The sequence below is a fragment of the Oxyura jamaicensis genome, chromosome 24, assembly GCF_011077185.1.
Source record: "Oxyura jamaicensis isolate SHBP4307 breed ruddy duck chromosome 24, BPBGC_Ojam_1.0, whole genome shotgun sequence".
NCBI classification, from domain to species: Eukaryota; Metazoa; Chordata; class Aves; order Anseriformes; family Anatidae; genus Oxyura; species Oxyura jamaicensis.
This window is the reverse complement of record NC_048916.1, coordinates 5,153,157-5,175,892: the sequence shown is the minus strand read 5'-3', so window position 1 is coordinate 5,175,892 and position 22,736 is coordinate 5,153,157. Positions and strand designations below refer to the sequence as shown.

The 22,736-nt window shown below is 50.4% G+C and overlaps 1 protein-coding gene across 1 annotated transcript in view; it reads left to right on the top strand.

Moving 5' to 3' along the window:
- The window catches only part of CBL (Cbl proto-oncogene), a 28,736-nt gene extending 6,000 nt beyond the window's left edge, over positions 1-22,736 (top strand). The window contains exons 2-15 of the mRNA XM_035345964.1: positions 8,346-8,492; positions 9,773-9,929; positions 11,442-11,563; positions 12,223-12,360; positions 13,179-13,266; positions 13,641-13,772; positions 14,171-14,374; positions 15,849-15,980; positions 16,284-16,661; positions 17,577-17,671; positions 18,144-18,299; positions 18,757-18,860; positions 19,363-19,545; positions 21,651-22,736. Of these exons, the coding sequence (XP_035201855.1) occupies positions 8,346-8,492; positions 9,773-9,929; positions 11,442-11,563; positions 12,223-12,360; positions 13,179-13,266; positions 13,641-13,772; positions 14,171-14,374; positions 15,849-15,980; positions 16,284-16,661; positions 17,577-17,671; positions 18,144-18,299; positions 18,757-18,860; positions 19,363-19,545; positions 21,651-21,931 (2,317 nt within the window). The 3' untranslated portion in view covers positions 21,932-22,736. The remainder of the gene's footprint in view (positions 1-8,345; positions 8,493-9,772; positions 9,930-11,441; positions 11,564-12,222; positions 12,361-13,178; positions 13,267-13,640; positions 13,773-14,170; positions 14,375-15,848; positions 15,981-16,283; positions 16,662-17,576; positions 17,672-18,143; positions 18,300-18,756; positions 18,861-19,362; positions 19,546-21,650) is intronic.

Here is a 22,736-nt window from a genome sequence, read left to right as displayed (position 1 = left end):
GAAGGAAATGCATGAAGAATGACTTGGAAAAAAAATACTGGAATTTAAAGAGAAAAAGTTGGAGACACTTGCATTATGCCGTGAACTAGGGAAGCCCTCTGGGGGTGGTTAGTGCTCTGACTGCATATTTTGGAGAGCGCACACACACACTTCTGTCCAAAAAGATGTGACAATGTGAAACTGAAGTGGTGCATGCGAGTCCTCCTTCTGTCACTTCCTTCTAATGCAGCTAGGACTTTTTTTTATAAACAAAGCCCATTAGTGTGAAGTCTACATCTGCATTTAAATTAGAACATCTTAAAGAAAAGAACAAGCTCCAAAGCTGCCCACAAGAAAGGTTTCCTTGCCAGGCTCCCGCATATGAACACTAACTAACTAACTGCTTATTACCCAAGAAGAAATTCATTATCATTTAAATGTTGTTGGAGAGAGGAATGTAAATTATTTCTCTTTAATTTGGCTTTCAATTGCTGGTTTAGGTGATAATTACGGAACTCAGATAAGATTTAGCATAATTGGCTTAAATTCATATTCATTTTAGTTTTCTTTGCATCGAATTGGACCACTATCTGGAAAATCAGTTTATGGGCAAAGGTAACCTTCCAGATTACTGCACAATGAGGAAGTAAACTTCTTATTCCTGTCAGCTTCTTTGCTTTCAGAGCTTATAGAATTGTAGAGTTGTACAGAAGGCTAACTCTGCGGACTTGCTTTTGTGGATGAAAGTACAAGTGCGTTGTTTAGCTGGTAGTAATTATTTTTTAAAGGGTGGATAGATTTCTCGAAGCTGGCAAAAATCTGATTCTGCTTCTTGGCAACTGTGCCGTGTTTCTTGGGTGCTTGGCTTGGGTGCCAAGGGCCAAGATGCCACGTTTTGGGATTCTGTTGATGGGAAGGGGACCGAAGCCATGGCTCTTGGTGCATCATGGTGGGGCCTTCTGCGGTGTGAGCTGCTGGCAGTGCCCGGTCCCCTCTGGCAGCAGGGTTGGGCTGCCCCCGGTACATGTCACCCACAATGTCACTTGCTGCCACCCATGGAGGGGACACCGGGGTTACAACTGTGGAGGTGGCTGCAGCTCTTGGCTGTCTCCAGGCCAGCGCTGCCGTCTGCTGCGGGCCCGGTGGCTGTGGCTCGGAGAGCAGGCCTGCGCTGGAGTTGGCTGTTCGTGCAGGAATATTTGTGCCGTGAAATATCTTGGGTTTGGTGTTTCGACAGGATGTTGGCTGGGGGTGAAATGGTGGAGCTCAGAGGCCTGGCCTCCAAGGAGTCCCAGGCAGCTCTGTGATAACTGAGGCTGCTCTCAGGAGGCCGGAGACCGAATGCAAAGTACAGAGCCTCCCCTGGGCTGAAGATGAGGATTTTGTGCCATGTTCTTCCCTCTGATTGTAGCACATAGCCCCAGAAATATGCACTTTTAACTCCAGTGTGAAGAGCTCAGGTACAGATATATGACCAGGAAGTTGGGCTGTGTAGCCCCCATAATCTGGTGGCTGATACCTGGGTGCGAGGCTGTCCTTTGTCTTGTCGATGCTCAGGGCTCTCTCAAGACCCCACTAATCAGATGTGTTGAGCTCTTTAAAAACCACTAATCAGATCAAAGTATTTTCTTTTAAGTACTTTCTATAATACATAAATCCAGGAAAACATGGATTTTTTTTTACCCTCTCAAGGCTGACAGACATCTAGCTTGTTAAAAATGTAAAAGCGGCGTTTGTGCCTGGAGTAAGAAGTGCAGACCCTTTAAAGACTGGTGCTCCTGGGCAGTCTGCTGTAGTGTGGTGGTCACTGCTCCAGATCATTCGTGGCCACGTGTGACTCCGCCACGGTTTTCTGGTCACTTGTGGCATGCTGTGTGTGCCATCTGAAAGTGACTGGCACGCTCTGCTTGCAGAACTCGGTGTATTTAACTGTCTGTATGTTGGCTGGCAAGTGCCGGGATTCAGAAGACTGTAAGGGAACGTTTTTCATGTATGATTTTTTGTCCTGTATTATTTAATGCACTGAAAAAGGAATTAGCCTCTAGGATTTCTCACTGCTCTGTAGCTAGCTGCAGCTGGTTCTGGTGGGAAAGCAAGAGAGGATGGAAAGACATACTGCATGCAGAGATGCAGAGAGCGCCTTTCAGTAGTCAACTATTGCATTTCTGGCAGTGAATATAACACTTAATTGTGTTTTTTTTTTTTTAAAAAAAAAAGGTGGAGTCTGCCCAGCAGCAGCAGCATGGGCTTGGAGCAGATGCTGAGCAGGTGAGGATCTGAGGTGGAGCTTGCAGGGGCTCCTGACGAGGTTGTGCTGCCATCATGCCTCCTGATGCCTCGAGCCGGGTGCTCTTTTGGGGTACATGGGGTGAGGATACCTCATCCCACAGCCCCTGCGTTCCTGGCCCTGCTGTTTGAGGAGGCGAGGAGCCGTTCTGCAGTCAGCAGCCCCGCGCCGCTCTGTGGGGTGGCTTCTGTTGAGCTAGCAATAGTTAAATGGAATTTCATTCGCTTCCTGTCTTGCACGTTTTGTTGAAAGTAGTTCCGTTGTTGCTATTTTTAAAGCTGATTACTGTGCACAGCGGACTCTGAAGCTGTCTGCGTTATAAAAGTCAGCTTGGGATCACCTCAAGCATTTTGACTCGCTGCTGATGTGAGCAGGCTGGAGTTTCGTGTTAACAAGAAGAGCACACGGGAAGCTTCTTGCTGGTGTGGTTGTAGGATATCAGATCCAGTTGTTCTTTCTGGAGCCAGGTGCAGCCACCTATCTGCTCAAATTGAGGCTAACTGCTAATGTCTGGTGCATAGCTGGTAACATCTGAAAAGCATGTGTTACACGATAACCTCCTGCCTTTGTGGTTTCTGAAACGTGCATTTTACTTGCTGGGGGCTTGTTAAAAAAGCTGATTTTTTTGAACTCAAATATGGAAAGTGGTTGCAGGAAAAAATACCGGCTGTTTGCAGAACCCAAAAGCTGTGTTTTTTTGTTTCAAATGACTAAGTACGGGAGCATATGCCTGCAGTTACCTGGATGGATACTGACCCTGTCTCCTAAATGTCATCTGGTAACCGTGTAATTAATTGCACGGTAACCCCAGAAGTGAGAGGGGAGGAAACTTGTATGTCCTTACTTCTGCTGTCTTGCAGTAGTACTTAGTGGATGGCATTCTGCAATGATGAGCACACGACAGGGGATTAGAAATTCCCTGGCTGTAATTCTGCTTTCCAGCACTGTCTGTCCACGGTTCAGCTGCCTCACCTGTAAAATAAAGTAAATAACCTCCTGTTTTTTTTGCCTCTAGGAGACTAAATATGATCTCATATTGAGAAGAATGTCCAGGTCCTGAAGGAAGTTGTATCCATCAATGGGGTGGTTGATGTGGGATTCACACAGAAGCAAGCATTAATTGCTCCGCTGCTGAAGTAATTATGGTGTGCTCGCAGCTCGGCGTGGGGTGCCACTCGGGCATAAGGCTGTGGTGCCATGAGAACAGTTCTGGATTCTGACTTGCTGGGAAAAAAAAATACAAATTTTCAGCAGCAGCATGGGGTAGTGCAGCAATCGGAGTGGTTTACCTCAGTCTGAGTAATCGCCTCACTTCCAAGGCAGTCATCTGTCCTCCTTTTACCATATAAATGTGGCATTTCTGAGGAAAGGAAGTGGTGTATCGGAGTTGTCCGAGGTGCATGTGTTAATTCTGCGAAAACAAAAACAATTAGAAACTGCGTCACCGCCTTTAGGAGCCCTGCCTTTGAGTCAATGAGTTAGTGTGAAGTTGTCAGATACTCCCACATCCTCTCTAATGCTTTTTTTCCCCTTAATTTTCCATGAGACTGAATGAGCGTGCTTTGCATTTATTTAAAGAATGCTCCTAGTCATTTTTCCATGCGCTGAGATTGCATTTCTTGCTGTGAGATGAACTTCGGGTCGTGCCCTTCTAAGCAGCCAAGTTTACATACAAAGAGCCTTCACTTAAGATTTGAGTGGGATGGTTTTACGGTAACTCAGGTGCTCTGATTTGAGTTCTGTACCCTCTTAGTTGTCGTTATTGATTTGTGAATGAACTCGGTTTGCTGCTGATGGTATGGAATGGGGCGTCTGTGTTTTAACCAAGGCAGTCGAGTGATGTTATTTGTTTCAGGGCCATGGAGGTGTGGCTGTGTTCAAGTCCTAGCTTCCCTTGAAGAATCGCTGCTGACAGCAGCCTGTCCCTAGGGGTGCTAAATGTTGTTTGTGCAGACCCCGTGTTCACAGGTTTTACTGAAGCCAGCAGGAGCGCAAATACAAAATCAGCTTCAAAACTTGGTCTTGAATAAGGAGCGTGCACTACGACTTCAAAATAGTGAAGCATTTCGTAGTTGGTTGTCTTCTTGCAGCTCCTCATTCCTTCTGTACAGGGGTGTTTGTAGCGTGCCTTCAGTAAAACAGCTTCACAGCCGTGGGCTGCGTGCCGAGTCGTGGCACGGCGCTGTGCCCGTCGATCACCCGGTTGGAGAGGTCTCCTCGCTATATGTGAGGAGCAAGACTGCCCTGGGGATGAGTTGAGAGATGCTGGAAGAAAGCAAAAGCTGTGGCTGGCGGTGGCCCAAGTGGCAGTGCTGTCTTGCCGTGGCCTCGAGGTAAGGATGGTGTTGGAGTCCTGCTCCAGTCCCGTTAGCTGCCGTGCGAATTCATCATTTAACTGAAGGCATCGCCGCAGCTGGAGGAGCCAACGCTGCGATTCAAGCTGTCCTCTGCCGGTAATGGCTTTGCAAGACTGAGCCCGTACATAGAGAAAAGCTTTTGTCCAGCAAACAGGAAACGGGAAAAGAAAAATCAGCTCGGGGTCTGGGGGAGGGACGAGCAGCAGCGAGGAGCCTGGGGCGAGTGGAAGCGCCCGGCTGGCTCCTGCCTTCACCGAGACACATGGAGCACAGCCCATGGCCAGCCAGGAACGAAGCACCACGACCACAGCAGCAGAGGGAGGATGGAGGGACGAGGAACATGTCTGTGCACCCTGGGGAGCTGATGAAGAAGCACTGGGTACCTAAAGACACAGCCCTGCTGGATCGTCTTCTGATCCTGGCAGCTCCTCATGACCCGTGTCAAGGCAGCACGGCGTTAAGGGTTGCTGTCACTGCAGCTGGAGATGTTTCTGCTGAAGAAATGGCTCTGTTACATTGCCTGTGCAGAAGGAATCCTGCCTCCATGCTAGGGCTGCAGATGTTTCTCAGTAAAGTGTTTGGTTACTGTACGGAGTGGAAAAACGGTTGGCTTTCTGAGCTTTCCCTCGTTACGCGTGTGGTTGGTTCAGCATCTGACAAGGTGCCGAGTGCTTTGTGTGTGTAACGGCGCTCAGGGGAGCGTAGGAAATCCCACCCAAACCGTAGCTGCTGCTGCTCCGTCTCCGGACCAAAACACGGCGCAGAAACACGCCACCAGTCCTCCTTTGAAGCTGCTGCAGGTGCTGCCTCCAGTTCGGTCACAAGCAGCGAGGGGAGCAACTGATGTGGCTTGTGGTCCCTGGGATGTTTTAACGTTGTCAAGAACGCTTGTATGGCGGGTGTCTGAATCCCACCCGCTGCCAGGGGGATTCAGGGGCCCGGGTCAGCGGTTCCCAGCCTTGGTTCAGCTCTCGGTGCCAGTGTTTGTGGTACCTGTGTTCCTGCTGGTTCAGCTCCAAGTTCGCCAAGGGGGCGTCCCAGTCTGTAAGGAACAGGGAAGGCTGCTGGTGGCTCAAAACATTTGGGCATCTGGTCATGTAGCCATTCTTGGAAAATATTGCCGTCTTCTCTGGAGAATGCCTGCTTCGGTGTGGCTGAAGCAATGGGGATGAGCACAGTTGGCGTTACCGAACACAAAATAGCATCGTAATGACTGAACTGATGCGCCAATAACAAATGGTGTCTGTAATTGCGGGCTGTAAATGTCACTGTAACTGCAAGCGTTTATTTGGTCTGTGTTCGTTAACAAATGCGTAACTTGGCTCGTTAAAATAAAGGAGTACACTTGTTCAGATATTCTTTTAGCCCAGGCTTGGCAACTGGCTGCTGTTTGAGCAAGCTAGCTCCCGTCACACGGTGTTGTGCAACGTGGCCACCCCCTGCTTGCCCGTTGTTATTTACAGCGATGCAGCTCAGCATGCACACAAGGTGATGGTGACTTTTCAAGCTGCTGGGAGCCGTTTTGGCAGCGCCCCGTCCCGCGCTGTGCGCGTCTCAGGGCTTTTCTTTACCCCCGGGGGGCTGCGGAAGTCGTCGCTTCTCTCAGCGCAGTGCCGTGCTCAGCTCGGGGCTGTGCTCTGCTCGCTGCCGGCGCTTCCTGAGCCACGGCACGGGCAGGAGGAGGGCTCCGAGGCAGAAGTGCTCAGCAGCCCAACCCGGGAATCTCCTTCGTCTCCTGCAGAGCTAACGGTTGCTGCGTTCCCGTAGCTTGGTGCTCCTCAGTGCCTGTCCCCATCCCACCCAGGCTCTCGCGCGGTGCCTGGCAGCAGCAGGGGGTCAGTACCTGCCGGATATTGCACACTCGTTTCAAGGAAATAAGCCACTTTTCACCTCTTGGAGTGCTGCGTCAGTGCTTAAAGGCTGTCCGGCGTGCTGGGGAAATCACTTGGCATCTCCCAGCGCTGTGTTAATGCCCCTTTCCTTGCTGAGGCTGCACACATTGCACGCTAACCCTTCAAAGAAATTGTTCAGGATTGAATTCTTGTGAATTGCTCCAGCGTCAGTGTAGAGAAGTCATTTGTGATGTGAGCTCCATTTTTATAAACCGAGTAAATCCAACTCCTCTCTTGCTGCTTGAGTTGTGAAAGCATTAAATGACTCCGACCAGCCTGCTGTTTGCCTTTTCTGCTCCTACGGCCACAACCTCTCCTCTTCTGTCATGGTACCGAAGAGAGAACTTTCAGAAGCGGGCTGGGGGAGCGAGCTGTGCAGCTGGGGCCTCTCATTTGCAATTTTTCTGCAGTTTTTTTTCTTTATTTTCAATAAAGGAAGCGTTTTGGTGGTGTCTGAGTCGAACGCCCAAATCTTGTAGCTGCTTTCCACCACCTCGTGCGTCTGCGGGGGAGCTGCAGGCCTCCAGCAGAGCGTGCGGGTGGTTTCACTGGGGCTGATTTTCAGCCTCTGTTGGTGTTGGACACGGGGGAAATGACACAAAGCAGGATCCCTCGCTGGCACCTTGTGTAAACACCGAGCAGCTCTCGGTGCCACAAAACAAATGCACTTGAGTAAGTGAGGGTGAGAGAGGGAAGCTGCTGCCAGAGGTGATTTATACTTTCGGCTCCCGTGTGCCTTTTATAGGGCATGAAAAGTCTCCTCTGGGCTACCTGGACTGGGACAAAGCGTGGAGGAAGGGCTAGCAGTGGATGGTCACGTAGTGCTGCAAGCAAAGTCACCTCCAGGTGCGTTTAGGCTCCGTGGAGCCAGGGGACCTGAGCCCAGCGTCTGGGGGAACAGCTGCAAAAAGGCAGGGAGCAGGTTACCGGAGAGGTATTTCAGCTGGGAACAGCACGCCTGGTGCGAGGGGGATTGAAAAACGCCCGAGGTGAAGCAATTGGGAGCGCTCCAAGCAGGATAGGAGGAACTGGTGAAGGAGCAGGGCTGGGGGAGCTGTGTTTGCTGCCAGCCTTCCCTGTCCTGGGGGAGGTGGAGGGCTTGGAAAGCGAGGCGTTAGGAAACTGCTCCGTCACGGGGTGGGCTTCTGACCCCTCTCTCAGCAGCTCACAGTTCTGCAGCCTGCATTGGTGTCTTGACAGTCCTCTGACCAGATCTGGTCTTTGGATGCACTGGAGGAGCAGCTCTGCTTCCCCGAGGTGCTGGTTCCTTCCGAAGGACCTGTCCTGATGGGGCAGAGCCCTCCTGGGACATGGATCTCATCGGGCGGAGGGACCTGGGGTGCTCACTGGTGATTTGAGCTGCTAACACCGTTGGGTTCAGTGCCCTGACCCTCAACCTCTGGTGGAAGGGTCATTACCCGTTTAGAAGGAAGCTGCAGGTGCTCTGGAAGGAAACCCCGGGTGTTTTGACCTTCCCTCGGGAGCTGAACCCGCTGTAACCGGGAGACTTTCTCTGAGCAAACGTAGTGCTGGGACACGGGAGGCCTGGGAGGACGTTCAGCTTAGGTGATTCCAGCTGTGACGATATTCGCTGTGTGTGCTCTCAGAACGAATGTTCAGACCTGAGATCAAAGGTGCCTTGGTGAGCTTCAGGCTCTGATGATGCTCTTCCTTACCAGGCAGGGTCCGACTGATGTTTTTCAATGTTTTCTCTGAGTTTGTTTCCTTTTGGGGGGGGGGGGGAGTTGGAAATAACCCGGCTGCCTCAAAGAGGTTCTGCAAGGCAGTCGTGGAAAATGCCTTAACAAACCTTTTTGTGATCCTTTGCAGGCGTAACCTGACCAAGTTATCCCTGATATTCAGCCACATGCTGGCGGAGCTCAAAGGTATTTTCCCCAGCGGCCTCTTCCAGGGGGACACGTTCCGGATCACCAAGGCAGACGCTGCAGAGTTTTGGAGGAAAGCTTTCGGGGAGAAGTAAGTCTCCAGCTGTGCTCGACGTTACGGACGTGGCAACGCATTGCACACAAAACTGTGTTTTAAAAGTGGTGTTTGGTGACTCAGAAGAATCGTTACTGAGGTTAATCAGAGCAATTAATACTGGGAGAGACCCATTAGGTCATTTGGTCCGCTCTCTTGGCGGGGTACAGGATTGTTCCCACTTGCTATTTCTCAGTTCTTTGTCCTGTCTTGTTTAAATGTGGGAAGCGATGGCTTCTCCTCCGCTTGCCCTAGGAGACTGCGGTACGGTCACGAGGTTCCCTGGATTATTAAGCCTAAATGTTCCTCTCCTCATTGAATTCCTTCACTTCTAAGTGAGCTCTACAAACGATGCAAAATCATCTGCTTTCTTCTTCCGAAGGTTACCATGCCCCCAGCGTTAGTTGTCTTTCGCTAAGCCATTCAATTAAACTCTTTCATCTTCCCTCCAATTAGCCTTTCCAATCGCTCAGTCACCTTTCTTCGGGTTTCCCTGAACTTTTGTCGGTTTCCATGCTGGCGTTGTTGAGACAGAGAGGAGGAGCAAGCAGAGCGCAACGTCAGCGTAGGTGCAAACTGTTGAAACGTCACTTTTGATTTTGGTGTCTAATGAGACACCGACCAAAGGAACTTCCGAGGTGTCCCCAGCAGTGTCTGGGGATTAAACTTAATGGAACTGGGCTCTGCTTCCTAGCTGAGGCATTTCACACGCAGAGTCTAATTAGGAGCTGGCAGAACAAAAAGCAGTGATAGATTTACTCAGGGCACTGCAGTTATCTGTAGCTAGGTGTGTTCCTAACAGGTTTCTACTCCGCTTGCTGTTTGAAAAGAAGGGAAATACTCCTTTAAACAGGAGCCACTGTTTCGGTTTCTGCTTATCTTACTTCTCCAGTTAATCCCTGCGGAGAGAATTGCTTGCAGCTTTTTTATTTGATGTTCTAACTGTCTAGACCTCCGCTTATTGTTAACTCCTCTACTTAATGGAACGCTACGAAACTCTTATCAAGTGATAGTGCTGTGTGCAGCCCGTGGTTTATATAAACACGGACGTGATAGCACTGCAGAGAAAGGGGAAGGAGAAAGCAGAGGTGGACGTCAGCTCCCAGAACTGTGTATATGCGGAGAAAATTGGCTAAAGTTAATTTCCTGCAGTGCCAAGAAGCGTTTTGCTCACAGAACGTGAGTAAATCTCTTGGGGCTAATTAAAACGCACAAGGTGGGTACGTGCTGGTGGCCCTCAGACACACCGCGTTTACCGGTGGCTTGGTTTTCCCCAGGACTATCGTTCCCTGGAAGAGCTTCCGCCAAGCCTTGCATGAGGTGCACCCCATCAGCTCGGGGCTGGAAGCCATGGCCCTGAAGTCCACGATTGACTTGACGTGCAATGACTACATTTCAGTGTTTGAATTCGATATCTTCACGCGACTTTTCCAGGTAAGGACTGAGGAATGCGAATCACTTGAAATGTCTCTTAGTGCTTCAGGTCAGGCTCTTTTCCCGGGACGAACCATAGTTTGCACATCAAAATGACATTATTTGTGCTGTACAGGACTTGGTCCTCTTGCCCCTCATCCTCCAGCCAGTTTGGATAACAGTTAGCACCCTATTTTTCAGTAAGACTGTTCGATACTTCTGGGTGAGGAAGCAAACGTTGTCTAACTATAAATTGCAACTGCATGTAAGGCACATCCAGCATCCTCCCGTGGATCAGTTTTTCCTTTTCAAAGGTCACTTTTAGACTGAAGTCCTGACACAACTTCTGTCAGCCAGGAAATGCGAAGCTGAGTTGATCACTCTGCCTTTCCTTGCGTCCGTTTCTTTCGCGTTAGATTTGTTTTCCGTGGGGGGGATGTTCAGGATGGAGCACGAGGAGCTTTGTGCTTCCTAGCTTTTGAAGCGACACCGCCAGGATGTCGCAGACGCATGCAGTGTGCAAGAGATGTTTGTGTTGCTGCGGGGATATTAATAGTAGGTAAAATCGTAAGCCATGGTCTTTAGTTTCGAGCTCCAAAACGCAGCTTTTGATGGTGCAACTGGGTATTTACGAGAACAAACACTTACTTCTTTGGCTCCGACTTGCCTTTTCCCATGTGATGGGGTGGGTTGTAATTAAGATACGTCTAGATGAAAAATTCCCATGTTCCGTGTTGCAATGCATCTGATCTCATTCAGCGCTTTTTCCAGCCATGGTACATAAAGAGCGAGCTAAGAGCCGCTGCGATTTCCAGGAGATACAGACCTCCTGGGGAGAGCTAGTAGCTTAGGCGAGTTGGGAAATTTGGAAAAATTGAGCGAAATTTAGGCACCCGGGCACTTCTCCGAATTGAAAGCCCTCAAACTGCTGTTGTGACTTTTCAGGCATCGTTTTTGGGAATGTTAACCTTGTAGATGCTGGTTTATTTATTCAACCCTCAGCCTAAGCAGCAATCCGTGCCACACCCAAGTGAGGTTAGGTGGCTCGGGAACAGTCACCAGCATCTTACACACGGTGAAACCGAGACAGAGAGGGGAGATCACTTTCCTGAGGCCACGTAGGAAGTTTTTGTTAGGCATCTGACTAGTCATGGTTTCTGGTCCTGCGCATAATCTTAGACAATTCCTGTCTCCATCCCCGTCTCAGGGATGAGTAATTTTCTCTGCAGAAGCAGCACGTATTGGTAGCTCTTGAGCTGTCTTTTTGTGACCTCAGTGACCTCTCCCTTGGTGTTTTTTAAAGGAATTTTGATTAACTTCTGTCTTCGGTGAGATTTTTATCGCTGATGAGAGAAATTCAGATGTTAAGGCTGCTGCAGGAAAATACAGGCTCTAGTTCCTCTGCGGGATTTAAGGTGGGATAAGGAACCTGATGCTTGAACTGAAGAACCAACCCCTTTGATTAAGGAAGATTGTGTGTGTTGATGCCTCTCAGAAGCGTGTGGTTAATAGATTTCTTTGTTGCTTCCACAGCCATGGTCCTCTTTGCTCAGGAACTGGAATAGCCTCGCGGTGACTCACCCTGGTTATATGGCATTCCTAACCTATGATGAGGTGAAAGCCCGGCTTCAGAAATTCATTCACAAACCTGGCAGGTTGGTGCTTGGCAGCCGTGGCCCTTTTGAAGGCTCCCGATAACATCGCGGGTTACTCACTGACGGAGGAGATCGGGTTTGGTTTGTCTTTGTCCTCCTTCCTCAGAAATTTTAACTGAGAAAAACTCTAGCTTGTCGCGTGTTCAGAGATTCTTCTCCACGTCACGACTTACCTCTGGCCCACCACACAAATGTCCCCACAGCTGCCTTGGGCTTGAGCAGGAGGCAGAGGCAGCCGCTGCCAGAGTGATCCTAACCTGGGGGCTGGCCGGGACCCTGAACGAGGGGTGCACGAGAGTGCACCTCTAGTTCTGTGCTGCTTTTAAAAATTGAATCCTTGTGTGGCCTTTTTTTCCTTTCCTTAAGATAATTTGAACCAAATGATAATGAGGAGGCTGAGTTTTCTTGCTGTGGACCCTGGGTTTCGTTTCACACGGAGCCCGGTGCTTGGACGCTTTTCTCACTTTGTATCAGATTGCAGAGTTCTGCTTTGATCTGCCTGGGGGTAGAGTGAGAAAAGCTGGTATAAATCATCCAGCTCTTCCTACTAGTTTTTACTTGATGTCCTAAGATACCCAGACAAAGGCCGCCTACTTGGCATTTAGTCTTTTCTGCCTGTTCCAGGCTGAACTGAAATTTCTTCTCCTCTGTGTTTTCAGTTACATTTTCCGGTTGAGCTGCACACGACTTGGTCAGTGGGCCATTGGCTACGTCACTGCAGATGGGAACATCCTTCAGACAATCCCCCACAACAAACCCCTTTTTCAAGCACTGATTGATGGCTTCAGGGAAGGCTTGTAAGTAGCTTATCAATAACAAGTTTTTGTCCTTTCACCGTTTTTTTTTTCCTGTGAAATTCTTTTCTCCATCTTAATCCTCTTGTAATAAGGCCCGAAAGTCGGTTGAATGGTGAAATGCAGCCGCTGGGCTCATCGCACGTTGCCTCCTCCTCAGGAGAGGCAGCGTGTTGCAGAGGTCAAGCAACCACCGCTGACATCACCGAGCCCCCTTTTGGACATCTCTCAGCTCTTCCTTTTTATTTAGACCTTGATTCAGCAAAACACTTGAAGCAATGAATAGTCCCATTGATGTCAGTGGAATAATTCATACGCTTAACTGTTCCGGCGCTCGAGAGTACTCAGCTGTCATTTGCACTGGAGCTCTGCATTGTCCTTTGCAGCAGCAGACGATGAGTGTACGTCTGCCTTTCCCTTGTCATACATTCTCCTGCAGTCGGATCCTTAACCTGTGCTACCACAACTGCTGTTACAGGCTCTTTTCTTACTCTGGATATGACGATCTCACTGCAGGATGATTTACAAATAGTAAACTAGGACCACAGCCTCCTGTTTACAATGACAATAGCTCCCAGGAAGGAAAAGGAGTTTCCTTTTATTTTAAAGAATGGCATGTTTGGCTTTTGCCTCATAGGAATGTTCTTCCAGAACTCACTTGGAACTCAGAGCACCCTGAATTCCCTCCTCTTGGTTCTCACCCTCATTCTTTATTTCTTTCCTCCCCCACCCCCGAAAAGAAACCTTACGTGCACGTGTGTGTGTATGTGTCTGTATGTTCATATAGAGAGAGATCTTTTTTTCCCCCCGACTGCTTACAGTTATTTATTTCCCGACGGCCGGAATCAGAATCCTGACTTGACTGGCTTGTGTGAGCCCACACCTCAGGACCACATTAAAGTTACGCAGGTGAGCAAAGCCTTCTGTCCCGTCCTGTCACGCTCGTTGTCCTCCAGGCTTTTTAGCGCTGTTGTACAATGGTCTGCAAAATGTTCGTTCCCCTGTGCTCTCCACCGTGGCTGTGCCCTTGAACCTAGGCTGTTCTTGGGAAACCTAAATAAAAATCTGGCATAACTTGAAGCCCACTTTCTTCAGAGCTTGGTGGATGTCTCTAGCACTTAAAATCACAGTCAAGTGTTGCAGGCTTCTGTTCTCTTTTGCACTCTGTTCTTGTGTTTGGAATTTACTTTGTCCTGCACATCTTGTGTTGGATTTCTCGTAGCTGCGATAAATCTTGCGCGTTGTTTTACAGCATCAACAATGTCTGTCTGTCTTTCTCCAAGGAACAATATGAATTGTATTGTGAGATGGGCTCCACGTTCCAGCTGTGTAAAATATGTGCTGAAAACGACAAGGATGTGAAGATTGAACCGTGCGGCCACCTGATGTGCACGTCCTGCCTCACTGCGTGGCAGGTGAGGCGTTGTCTCTGGTTTATCCGAGTGAGGCTAGTTGCTTTTTTCCAGAAGCAGTATATCCTCTTCCCAAAACTGGTTAGTTTCCTTCAGGTAGGGAGGTGAGGGAGTGTAACCGAGGACATAAGCCAGTAGTTCAGAAATACAAATGCCAGGTAGAAGGTGGTCAGGTGCCTGATCTCAGTGCAGGAACAGGCAAGAAGGGCAAGGACTTGCTCAAAAGCTGTTCCTCTCCTCCAGACAGAAAACCCTCCATATTTCTAGCAGTTTGCCTTTCTCTTCCCCTCAGTTGAAAGATACCTGCCCAAAAGCAGGTTTAAACCTCTCTGTATTTTAACCTTGTACTTAATTTCTGCATCTCAGTGGTGGTTGTAACAGATCTCTCCTCTTCCCTGAAGGAATCAGAAGGCCAGGGCTGCCCTTTTTGCCGCTGTGAAATCAAAGGCACGGAACCGATTGTAGTAGACCCGTTTGACCCCAGAGGAGGGGGAGGATTATCACGGCAAGGGGCAGAAGGAACTCCCTCGCCCAACTATGATGATGACGACGACGACAGAGCCGATGATTCCCTCTTCATGATGAAAGAACTCGCCGGTACCAAAGTAAGGACGCCTGATTGTACACACTGCCGCGTCCCCTAGCGCACAAAGACTGCGTGTTCTCCCTCACAGGGGATGTGGCCTTAGTGCTTTGTGTGTGCGAGGGTTGTCAGACCTTGTAACAGGAGGGATTTTAATCAATATGGAGAGGGTGGAGTAAGCAGGGATTCAGGTCCAGCGCTGTCAGTGCAGTTCACACTGTTCTGTTGAGCAGTAGCGAGCACGCTTTGATCATTTGTATGTCATCTTGAAAGACTGGGTGTTTGTCAGCCCTTGGAAGGGTGAAAAGGCTGCCTTGATCTATTGAAATGTAAGGTCTGGGTCTGTAACACTTCTCCGCATGCTTAGCCATGCTGCTTTTCACTTATGAGCCATACTTCACCCGTATTAGCCAAAGCTCATCCATTTTCCCCGGTGCTGAGTGCACCAACCAGGTGCAGTCTTCCCAAGGTCCTGATGAGTAACGGGGTAGAGGGCAGGGTACTGTGCTGAGCAAGTCAGTTTGGCTGTCATCTCTTTATATGGTGTCTGATAACCCTCTGCCATTAGTGACAGGCATTCTTTGGGCATCCCTGCACACTTCTTTCTAAATGCTCATTGCTTCTCTTGCACATCTACCGTTAGCAGTGTTTTCCTGCATGGGAAAGTGGTTTTGAATTGGACTAATTTTTAGCAGTCGAATCCACTAAAATAGGCTGTGTTTTTCTGCTCGCAAGGAATGCTCTGCGCTGGTGAACCTATGGTCAGATTTCTCTTTAGCTTCCACCCTGTAAAATACTGTAAACTGTAGTCCTGGGGATTGTTTCTGTATACATAACTCGGGGGAGCAAAGCACGGTTTCCTTGCTGTGACATCCTGTTGCGGTTTGCAGCGGGCTAGCATGCTGCATCTGCTGGCAGTCAGTGAGTTCAAACCTGTGCCAAGGGTTTCAAAGTTACGTAGTGCTAACCTTTTTTTGTGAAATAAGCTTTATCAGAAAGAGAAGAGGCACGGTTCTGTCAGGTAGAAAAAGAGGGACAAAAATGGAGGTTTTGCTGCACGCTAATGATTGCTGCAACAGCCACGACACCAGTCAAGGTACGTTGCACAGCGGTGCCTGCAGTGGGGAGTAGGATTTGCAGCAGATCACGCCCTCTCGTGTCGAAAAGAAAGGCAGCTTGCTGCCGCTCAGGGAGCAAGGAGCATTTGGTACTCCAGCAAAACAGCTTGTCCTTTACTGTGCCACTAAGTGCGCAGTTGTGGTTTTGTGCCGCAGTTGAGCCAGTTAGTGATGCTCAAGGCTTGCTGCAAGACAAATGCAGTTGTGCTGTGAAATTACCTTAAATTACCGCTGCGTGGTTGTCATTAATTACCAGCATTTGTTACCAGCAGTGATACTGGAGCCAGCACGGGTCACTGAACTTGAAAGCCTCTCCAAGGAAGAGGAGCTCTGCTGGATTTTGCCATTTGTTGATTTTCCTGGTCTTTTCTTTTTCAGGTTGAGCGTCCTCCTTCTCCCTTCTCGGTAGCTCCACAGGCCACCCTCCCTCCCGTGCCGCCACGACTGGATCTTTTGCAGCAGCGAGTGTCCAACCCATCTGGGGCTTCCAGCCCTGGGACCTCTTCAAAGGTAAAACACGCTCCTTGCCCTTTCAGATGGGATTTTGCTGGGGCGGGTGGGAAGGAGAGTGCTTTGGTAAATCCTTTATGCTCTCTGTGACATGCAGTTACTGTGTTCTCTCCGCAAACTTGTAGGGAAGGTGTCCCTGGAGAGTTCACTTGGCATCACTCCACATCCGTTGAGATAATTTCTCGTAAAAACCAAATGAAACAAAAACAGACCTCACCCTTCTGCCACCCACCTCCCACCTTTCTGTGTTTGTGGCTGGACTCCCTTTGTTGAGCCGTGTTTTTGCGTTCTTCTGCTCCCCAGGCTGCTCCTGGCACCCTTCACAAAGATAAGCCTCTGCCAATCCCACCCACGCTCCGCGACCTGCCGCCGCCGCCGCCTCCGGACAGACCCCACTCCATCGGGACCGAGGGTCGGCCTCAAAGACGGCCCCTGCCCTGCACGCCAGGGGACTGTCCTTCCAGAGACAAGCCACCCCCCGTGCCCTCCACCCGCCAGGGGGATCCGTGGCCCTCCCGGCCCATTCCGAAAGCCCCCTCCGCAGCTCTCAGCCCCGGTGACCACTGGACCGGGAGGGAACTGTCGAACAGGCACTCGCTTCCCTTCTCCTTGCCCTCTCAGATGGATTCCAGGGCTGAGAGCCATCGGCTTGGGAGCACGCTCAGCCTGGACAACCAAGTGGTGAGTAGGCCTAGCGGGGGTGAAGGTTGGTTTTAAGGAATTAGGTCTTCCAAGGTGCCCTGTTCTCATCTGTATCTGAATAGGGCCTTCCTGTGCCAAGGGAGAGATGGAGAGGAACTGGTGAATGCCAGGCAAGGGAGAATAGTGGGAGGACTTTGAGCAGTCAGGAGCCACGGTTTCGTGATCACTGTTCACCTCTGAATTCTGAAAAACCGAGAATGTTTTGCGTTAGGAACCGGTATGCTGAAAAAGTATAATTTCCTCCTGTCAGGAGTCAGTCCTGTGAAACGTGCACACAGAAACAATGTTTAGTTTACCAGGGTAAAATCTGAGTTAAATTTGGGTCTGTTCCTATTAATAATATCATGAGCTGTAACTTAGCAGTCCAACATGCTGCTCTCTAAGAGAAATCACGGGTAGTTTTGCTTTCCTTGATCCCTTTTGCCTATCTTTTCCTTTTAAAACCTCCAGCTTTCATGAAAAATTGAAAGCAAGTACGTTTTTAGCCAGATTGTCTAAGGAATTGACACTTCTACAGTTGTCACTCTGTCTCTGTATATATACTTGTCTGCATCCTTTTCCTCTTTTCCCTATTAACATTTTGGCCTTTTGGCCAATTTCAGCTGAGTTTAGCAAAGTCATTAGAGTCTCAAAGATAAGAGTTCCTGTAGTTCTTGTGTAAACAGGCAATAGGCAACAGGAGAAAAGCTGTTTTGCTGTTGGTGAGGGAAAAGTATCAGAACTTCTGGATTTCTAAGGTGTCGGTAAATGCTTTTGCATAAATGAACATGCTTCGTCCCCACGAACTGGGTGACTGGCTGCCATCCATCCCCAGCTGGATGAGCAGCAAAGTTTTGCAACTACCCTGGTAGACCTCGTGTTTCTAATTCCTGGTTTGGACTTTTTTTCTTTCAGAGCTTGAGCAGTGGTCCACCAGCAACCTCCGAGTGTGAGCACCCCAAAATCAAACCCTCCTCCTCTGCCAACGCTATCTACTCCTTAGCTGCCAGGTACGTTGTTCTCCAGAAGGGTAATTGCAGCTCTCCCTGCGTGCTGGTGCCAGGGACAGAACTTGGCAGAGGACAGAACTCTGTCAAGCCTTATTTCAATCTCTGGTTATGTATTCAAAGCACACAGCCTAGGTGAAAGCAGATGAAATCAGCATCCCGAAGATCTGTGGCTGTGGCGATAGGAATCAGGCTGCAGTTACCTTTAGCTCTGCTGGAAATTTAATTCTGAGTTGGTCTTTCTCATTGTGAAGCAGATGACAGGTGACGTGTATGATACTGTCAACTGCCTCCTCACGATGACCTTGTGCCAGCTTGACCTTGCAGCAGGGCTGCAGCGAGCCGGGTTATTTCTCTAGGCAGTATCAATACAGCGTTGTTACCTCGGCTGTGGGGTTGAGAGGCCGCTTGGATATTAATTAGATTTATGCTAAATGTTTTTCTGGTGTTTATATCTTGTTTCCTCCGCCTCCAGACCACTGCCCGTACCAAAACTGCCTCCTGGGGAACAGTCTGAAAGCGATGAAGACACTGAATACATGTCACCGTCCTCTCTGCCGGTGGTGCCTCCAGGTCCTGCTGTACAAAAACCAGAGATCAAAATGCCTTTGGAAATGACTCAGAGTTTGCGGTGAGATGCTGTTTGCATGTACTGTTCTTCCTCCTCACAGCTCTGGGGAAGCATTTTTGTTTACCAGGGTGGAGACTTTGCTTGCTCTGTTGGCTGGATTCCCCCAGCGATGCTCACCAGATCTGGACCAACACAGCGAACCGCAAATGCAGTGTGGCCACTGCTCTTTTGCAGAATCCTTACGCAGTATTAAAAGAGCAAGATTAACTTCCACCTCTTCCTGCTGGTAACAGCAGCAGGCACTGAAATGAACATTTCTGTGGGAAGCTAAACTCTTCTGTGCTGATCTGTCTTGCCACAGACATCACCAGAGCACTCAGAGGAACAAGTGCTCTTTGGGAGAACGGTGGTGGTTTCGTTTTGAGGCAGGTGTCTGCGGATGATCCCAGTCGCAGAAGCTGGGCGGTGGTTGGCCACTGTCACCTGTGTGAAGGGAGATGTGTGTTCTCTCCCGCAGAGCCCTGGAGTGCGACCAGCAGGCGGACGGCTGCATGTACGAAGCGATGTACAACATTCACTCCCAAGCTGTGTCCTCTGCTTTTGAGACCGTCAACGCTTCTGGTGAGTGGGTGTGCTAAAAAAAAACAACACAGAGACATCAACAAAAAAAAACCTGGGATGCGATGCATTGGTCCCAGGGCCAGGTAGAACAGCATTTTAGACTAAGTTAAATGTTACTGCTTTTGTTGTTGAAATAGCTCGGGTGTATGGGGAAGCATTTGTCTGTGTACTGCAGGCTGCGTGTGGGGATGGTGGTGAGCAGCCTGGCTGGAACGTGCTGTAAAAATGCTCCACAGTTGTTTAAAGAATTGCTCTTTGGAAGATTTTGTTTTCTGGGCTTCGCTGCTGTAAGCAGCTGCAGCAGCTGTCAGCCCACATCCATGGTAAGGAATTTTTATCTAGCGCTACCTTCTGGAAACAGCTTCCATTGAACGTGGGGTTTTGGCAGCAGGACCTCGTTCTGTGTCCTGTCAGTGCTCTTACGGACTGCAGAGGAGCAGAGTCTGCCTGAGAGACGCAGCTCTGCTCGGTCCCAGAGCTCAGACTGTGTCTCTTCTTCTAGATGAAGGGGATCTGGCTGCAGCCACTGCCAGCAACGGCCCCGAAGAGTCAGAAAACGAAGAAGATGGCTACGACATCCCCAAACCACCACTCCCAGTTGCTATTGCTCGGCGCACGCTGTCTGATATCTCCAACGCCACGCCTGCCTTCAGCCGAATGTCTTTGGAGAACGACCCTGTAACAGGTTAGAGCAGAGCTGTACTCGGTGCCACAGCGCGTGCTGACGGCTTGAAACTCGCGTCGCTGCCTCAGGATTTGGTGCGTAGGCTGTAAAATCAGATTTGCGAGGCAGAATTACACTGGTCCTTATTTGTTCAGCTTGGTTTGCAACTTGTAATACATTTCCTTACTCACTTAAATCCCGGAGCTAGTAAATCCCATTTAAATCACAGCAGAACCTTTGCTCAGCTTTAGGGACGTTCCTTAAGTCACCGTGTCATCCGGGGCATAGCCCGGAGGTTGTTCCAGGGCACGAAACAGAACTCGGGAATATGACAGCTTATCCCTGCCCAAGCTAGAGGTGGGATGGCTGCCCGTGCACTCTTTCTGTCTGGCTCGGAGGCTCGGGTGCAGTTGTTGCCAGCAGATGGCACGAGTGTCCCGCTGGGTGCTTTGGGCTTCCTCGAGCAAGGACACGGCGGCTCAGCAAGGTCAGCTTTTCGTCCCCGGGGAGCGGGGGACATCTTGTCCTTCTGGCTGCGAGACACACTCGCCAGGGGAATACCAAAGCCTTGTCTCTCCAAAAATGTCTCTCCATTATTTCCAAATAACGCTCGACTTCTTCCCTACAACCGTTCAGGGGCACCAGAGGAAGCTCTGAAACTTCCTGCTGGGGGGTTTGAGGATTCAGCACGTCTCAACGTCCGGCCGTGTGCCAAGAGGAGCGAGTTTCTCGTTCCTTCTGGAGGCTGGCAGGAGGCAGAGCCTCCTGTACCCAGGCCTGCTTGTCCCACAGAGCCTTCCGCTCACCCGCTTCACCAATTCCCTTTTCCAAAGTCTCCTCTTCTTCAGCTCAGAGAAGAATTTATCAGTTCAAGGAGATTCGTTAGCTTCTGCCACTCCTCCCTGCCTCACTTTGTGGCTGTGTCTGTAGAACGTGGGATAAGGGGGGGCAGAGGGAGCTCACATCCTGCTCCCAAATGAACTACGGAGCTTAATCATTGACCCTTCTTTGTTTGTACAACCCTGAAATTACGGTGCTTTTGTCCTGCCTTGCGGGCTGTGGAGATCTGCTGACAAAAAGTGCTGAGGAAATGCTGATTGTTACAGCCCTGGGAAGCTCCTGCAGTTGTCTGAAGCGCTGGGTATTGGCCGCTGCCGAAGCCTGGCTAGTGAGGGACGCATTTTGGCAGATTTATGTTCTCACGCATGGTGCCCTATAATTTAGTTTCTTAATCATTTACCAAAAAAGCTGAGCTGGTCGCTGCCCTTTCAAATTGACCCGTGGTCTCTGAAATCCGAGCCGGTTCAGGCTGCAACAGCCATTTCAAAAGACACTTTGGGGGAGAGGAGCGGGTAGTCCTTTATCTCAGACGTACAAAAAGCTTTCTGTGCGTCAGGGGCTTGTTGTGGGACGACCAGGGAGATGAGCCGCGTTGTGGCTGCTGAGGAAGCCTCAGTGAATTTGTTTTCTGAGGAGCCTTCCCCAGCTTAGTGCTCGTGGTAGAGGTTTCCCAGGAAGGCCCCGCGCTGCCTGCTGCTGTTGGAACGGGGCTGCGGTGCCAGTCTTAAAGAGGGATTGTGTGGACGTTCCTAGGCTCAAGGATTTCGGTGCTCAACGCCAGTTCAGCCGTTAGAAAACTCCTTTGCGAAGCAGGATAAAAGGTTTTCTGCAGTGATCCAGGAGGTCGGGACTCAGAATTAGCAGACGCTGGGTTAACGCAGTAAAAAAGGCGTTTTCTCGACAGGGCGTTAGTGAAATCCCCGCGGTGGTTGGTGTCCTGCTGGGTTTGTTGGCTCCTCTTTTCGTTCCCCGGGAGGTTCGGGTGGGCTTCAGCAGGAGCTCGTGTGGGTGGCCCTGGCTGAGGGGCTGGCCGAGGAAGAGGAGCGTTCCCTTCTGAGACAGAACTCCGTTTTTGGAGGGCTTGTGGCAGAGGAGCTGTAACGGATCCCATTTTGTGCGTGTGCTGATCTGTGCCGTGGTGCGGGACGATGGGGCTGAGGCGAGGTAGTGGCACAGGTCGCGGTGACGTGTCGGAGTGCCGTTTATCAGCCTGATGTCGCTCCTGGCCTCTTCCGAGCAAGAGTCCCTGCCCTTCCTTGAAGTGACGCCTTTATTTCTCCTTCCAGGTTTCTCGGATGGCTCTCAAGTTCCAGAAAGGCCGCCCAAGCCGCTGCCACGGCGAATAAATTCCGAGCGAAAAGCCGGGAGCTGCCAGCCGGCTGCAGCCAGCAGCGGGACCGGCGCGTCGCTGCAGCTCTCCAGCGAGATCGAGAACCTAATGAACCAAGGCTACTCATATCAGGACATTCAGAAAGCGCTGCTCATTGCACATAACAATATTGAAATGGCCAAGAATATTCTCCGGGAGTTTGTTTCCATCTCCTCCCCCGCGCACGTGGCCACATAGCACATCACCTCCAACGCCTGCAACTTCTGCGGACCGGCTGCCCGGGCGGCCGCGCACCCAAGGGGAAGGGGGTTCCTTTAGAGACTGCGTGCGGAATGTCAGCCCTGCCTCTTCCCGAATCAGTTATCAGGTTTTTGTGGTTCCAGATTTCAAAGCGGGTGGGAGGAAACGGAGCGGAGCGGTGTTTTTATACAGTGTGTGTCTTGGAGTCCTTTCCCCCTACCTCTTGGCCGAGAGAACGGATTTGTTGCCAGGGTGCCGGTAGAGAGAGGCGCTGCAACGAGGGATCCCAGGACCCTGGAGGCCGGGGGGAGTGTTTTGTGCTGTGAATTCAAAGTGAATGCTCTGAGAAACCGAGTCTCCGGGGTCAGCGTGGTGTGTCCTGTGGTTCATGGTACGAGGCTTGGACCTGCTCGCTGCTGGGTGCCTGGCTCAGGCTTTTTTCGGAGCAGCCGAGCGGTCGCGTTCCGCTGGGAATGAACAGGAGACCTTGGGAGAAATCTTCTGATTGCTTCCCGTTAGCTGTGGCGTTGCCCTCTCACCTGTAATAACAGCGTTCGTTGCTCGCCGTTTAGGCCATCCCTTCTCGCCCGGGGCGAGCGTGCCTGGCTTCCGCAGGGCGCTTCGCTCTGGGCAGTGCTGGGAGTTGGATTTCTGGCGTACGTGCCCTCTCCCCAGCAGCGTCGCATTCCAGGGCGCTAGGCGCGCTGCAAGTCCCGCGTGTCTTCGAGGGGTGGGAGAGGGTGGGAGGAATTCGAGGGAGAGCGAAGAACTGCCTGCTGCTGCTTTTTCTTTTTAGCCTCGA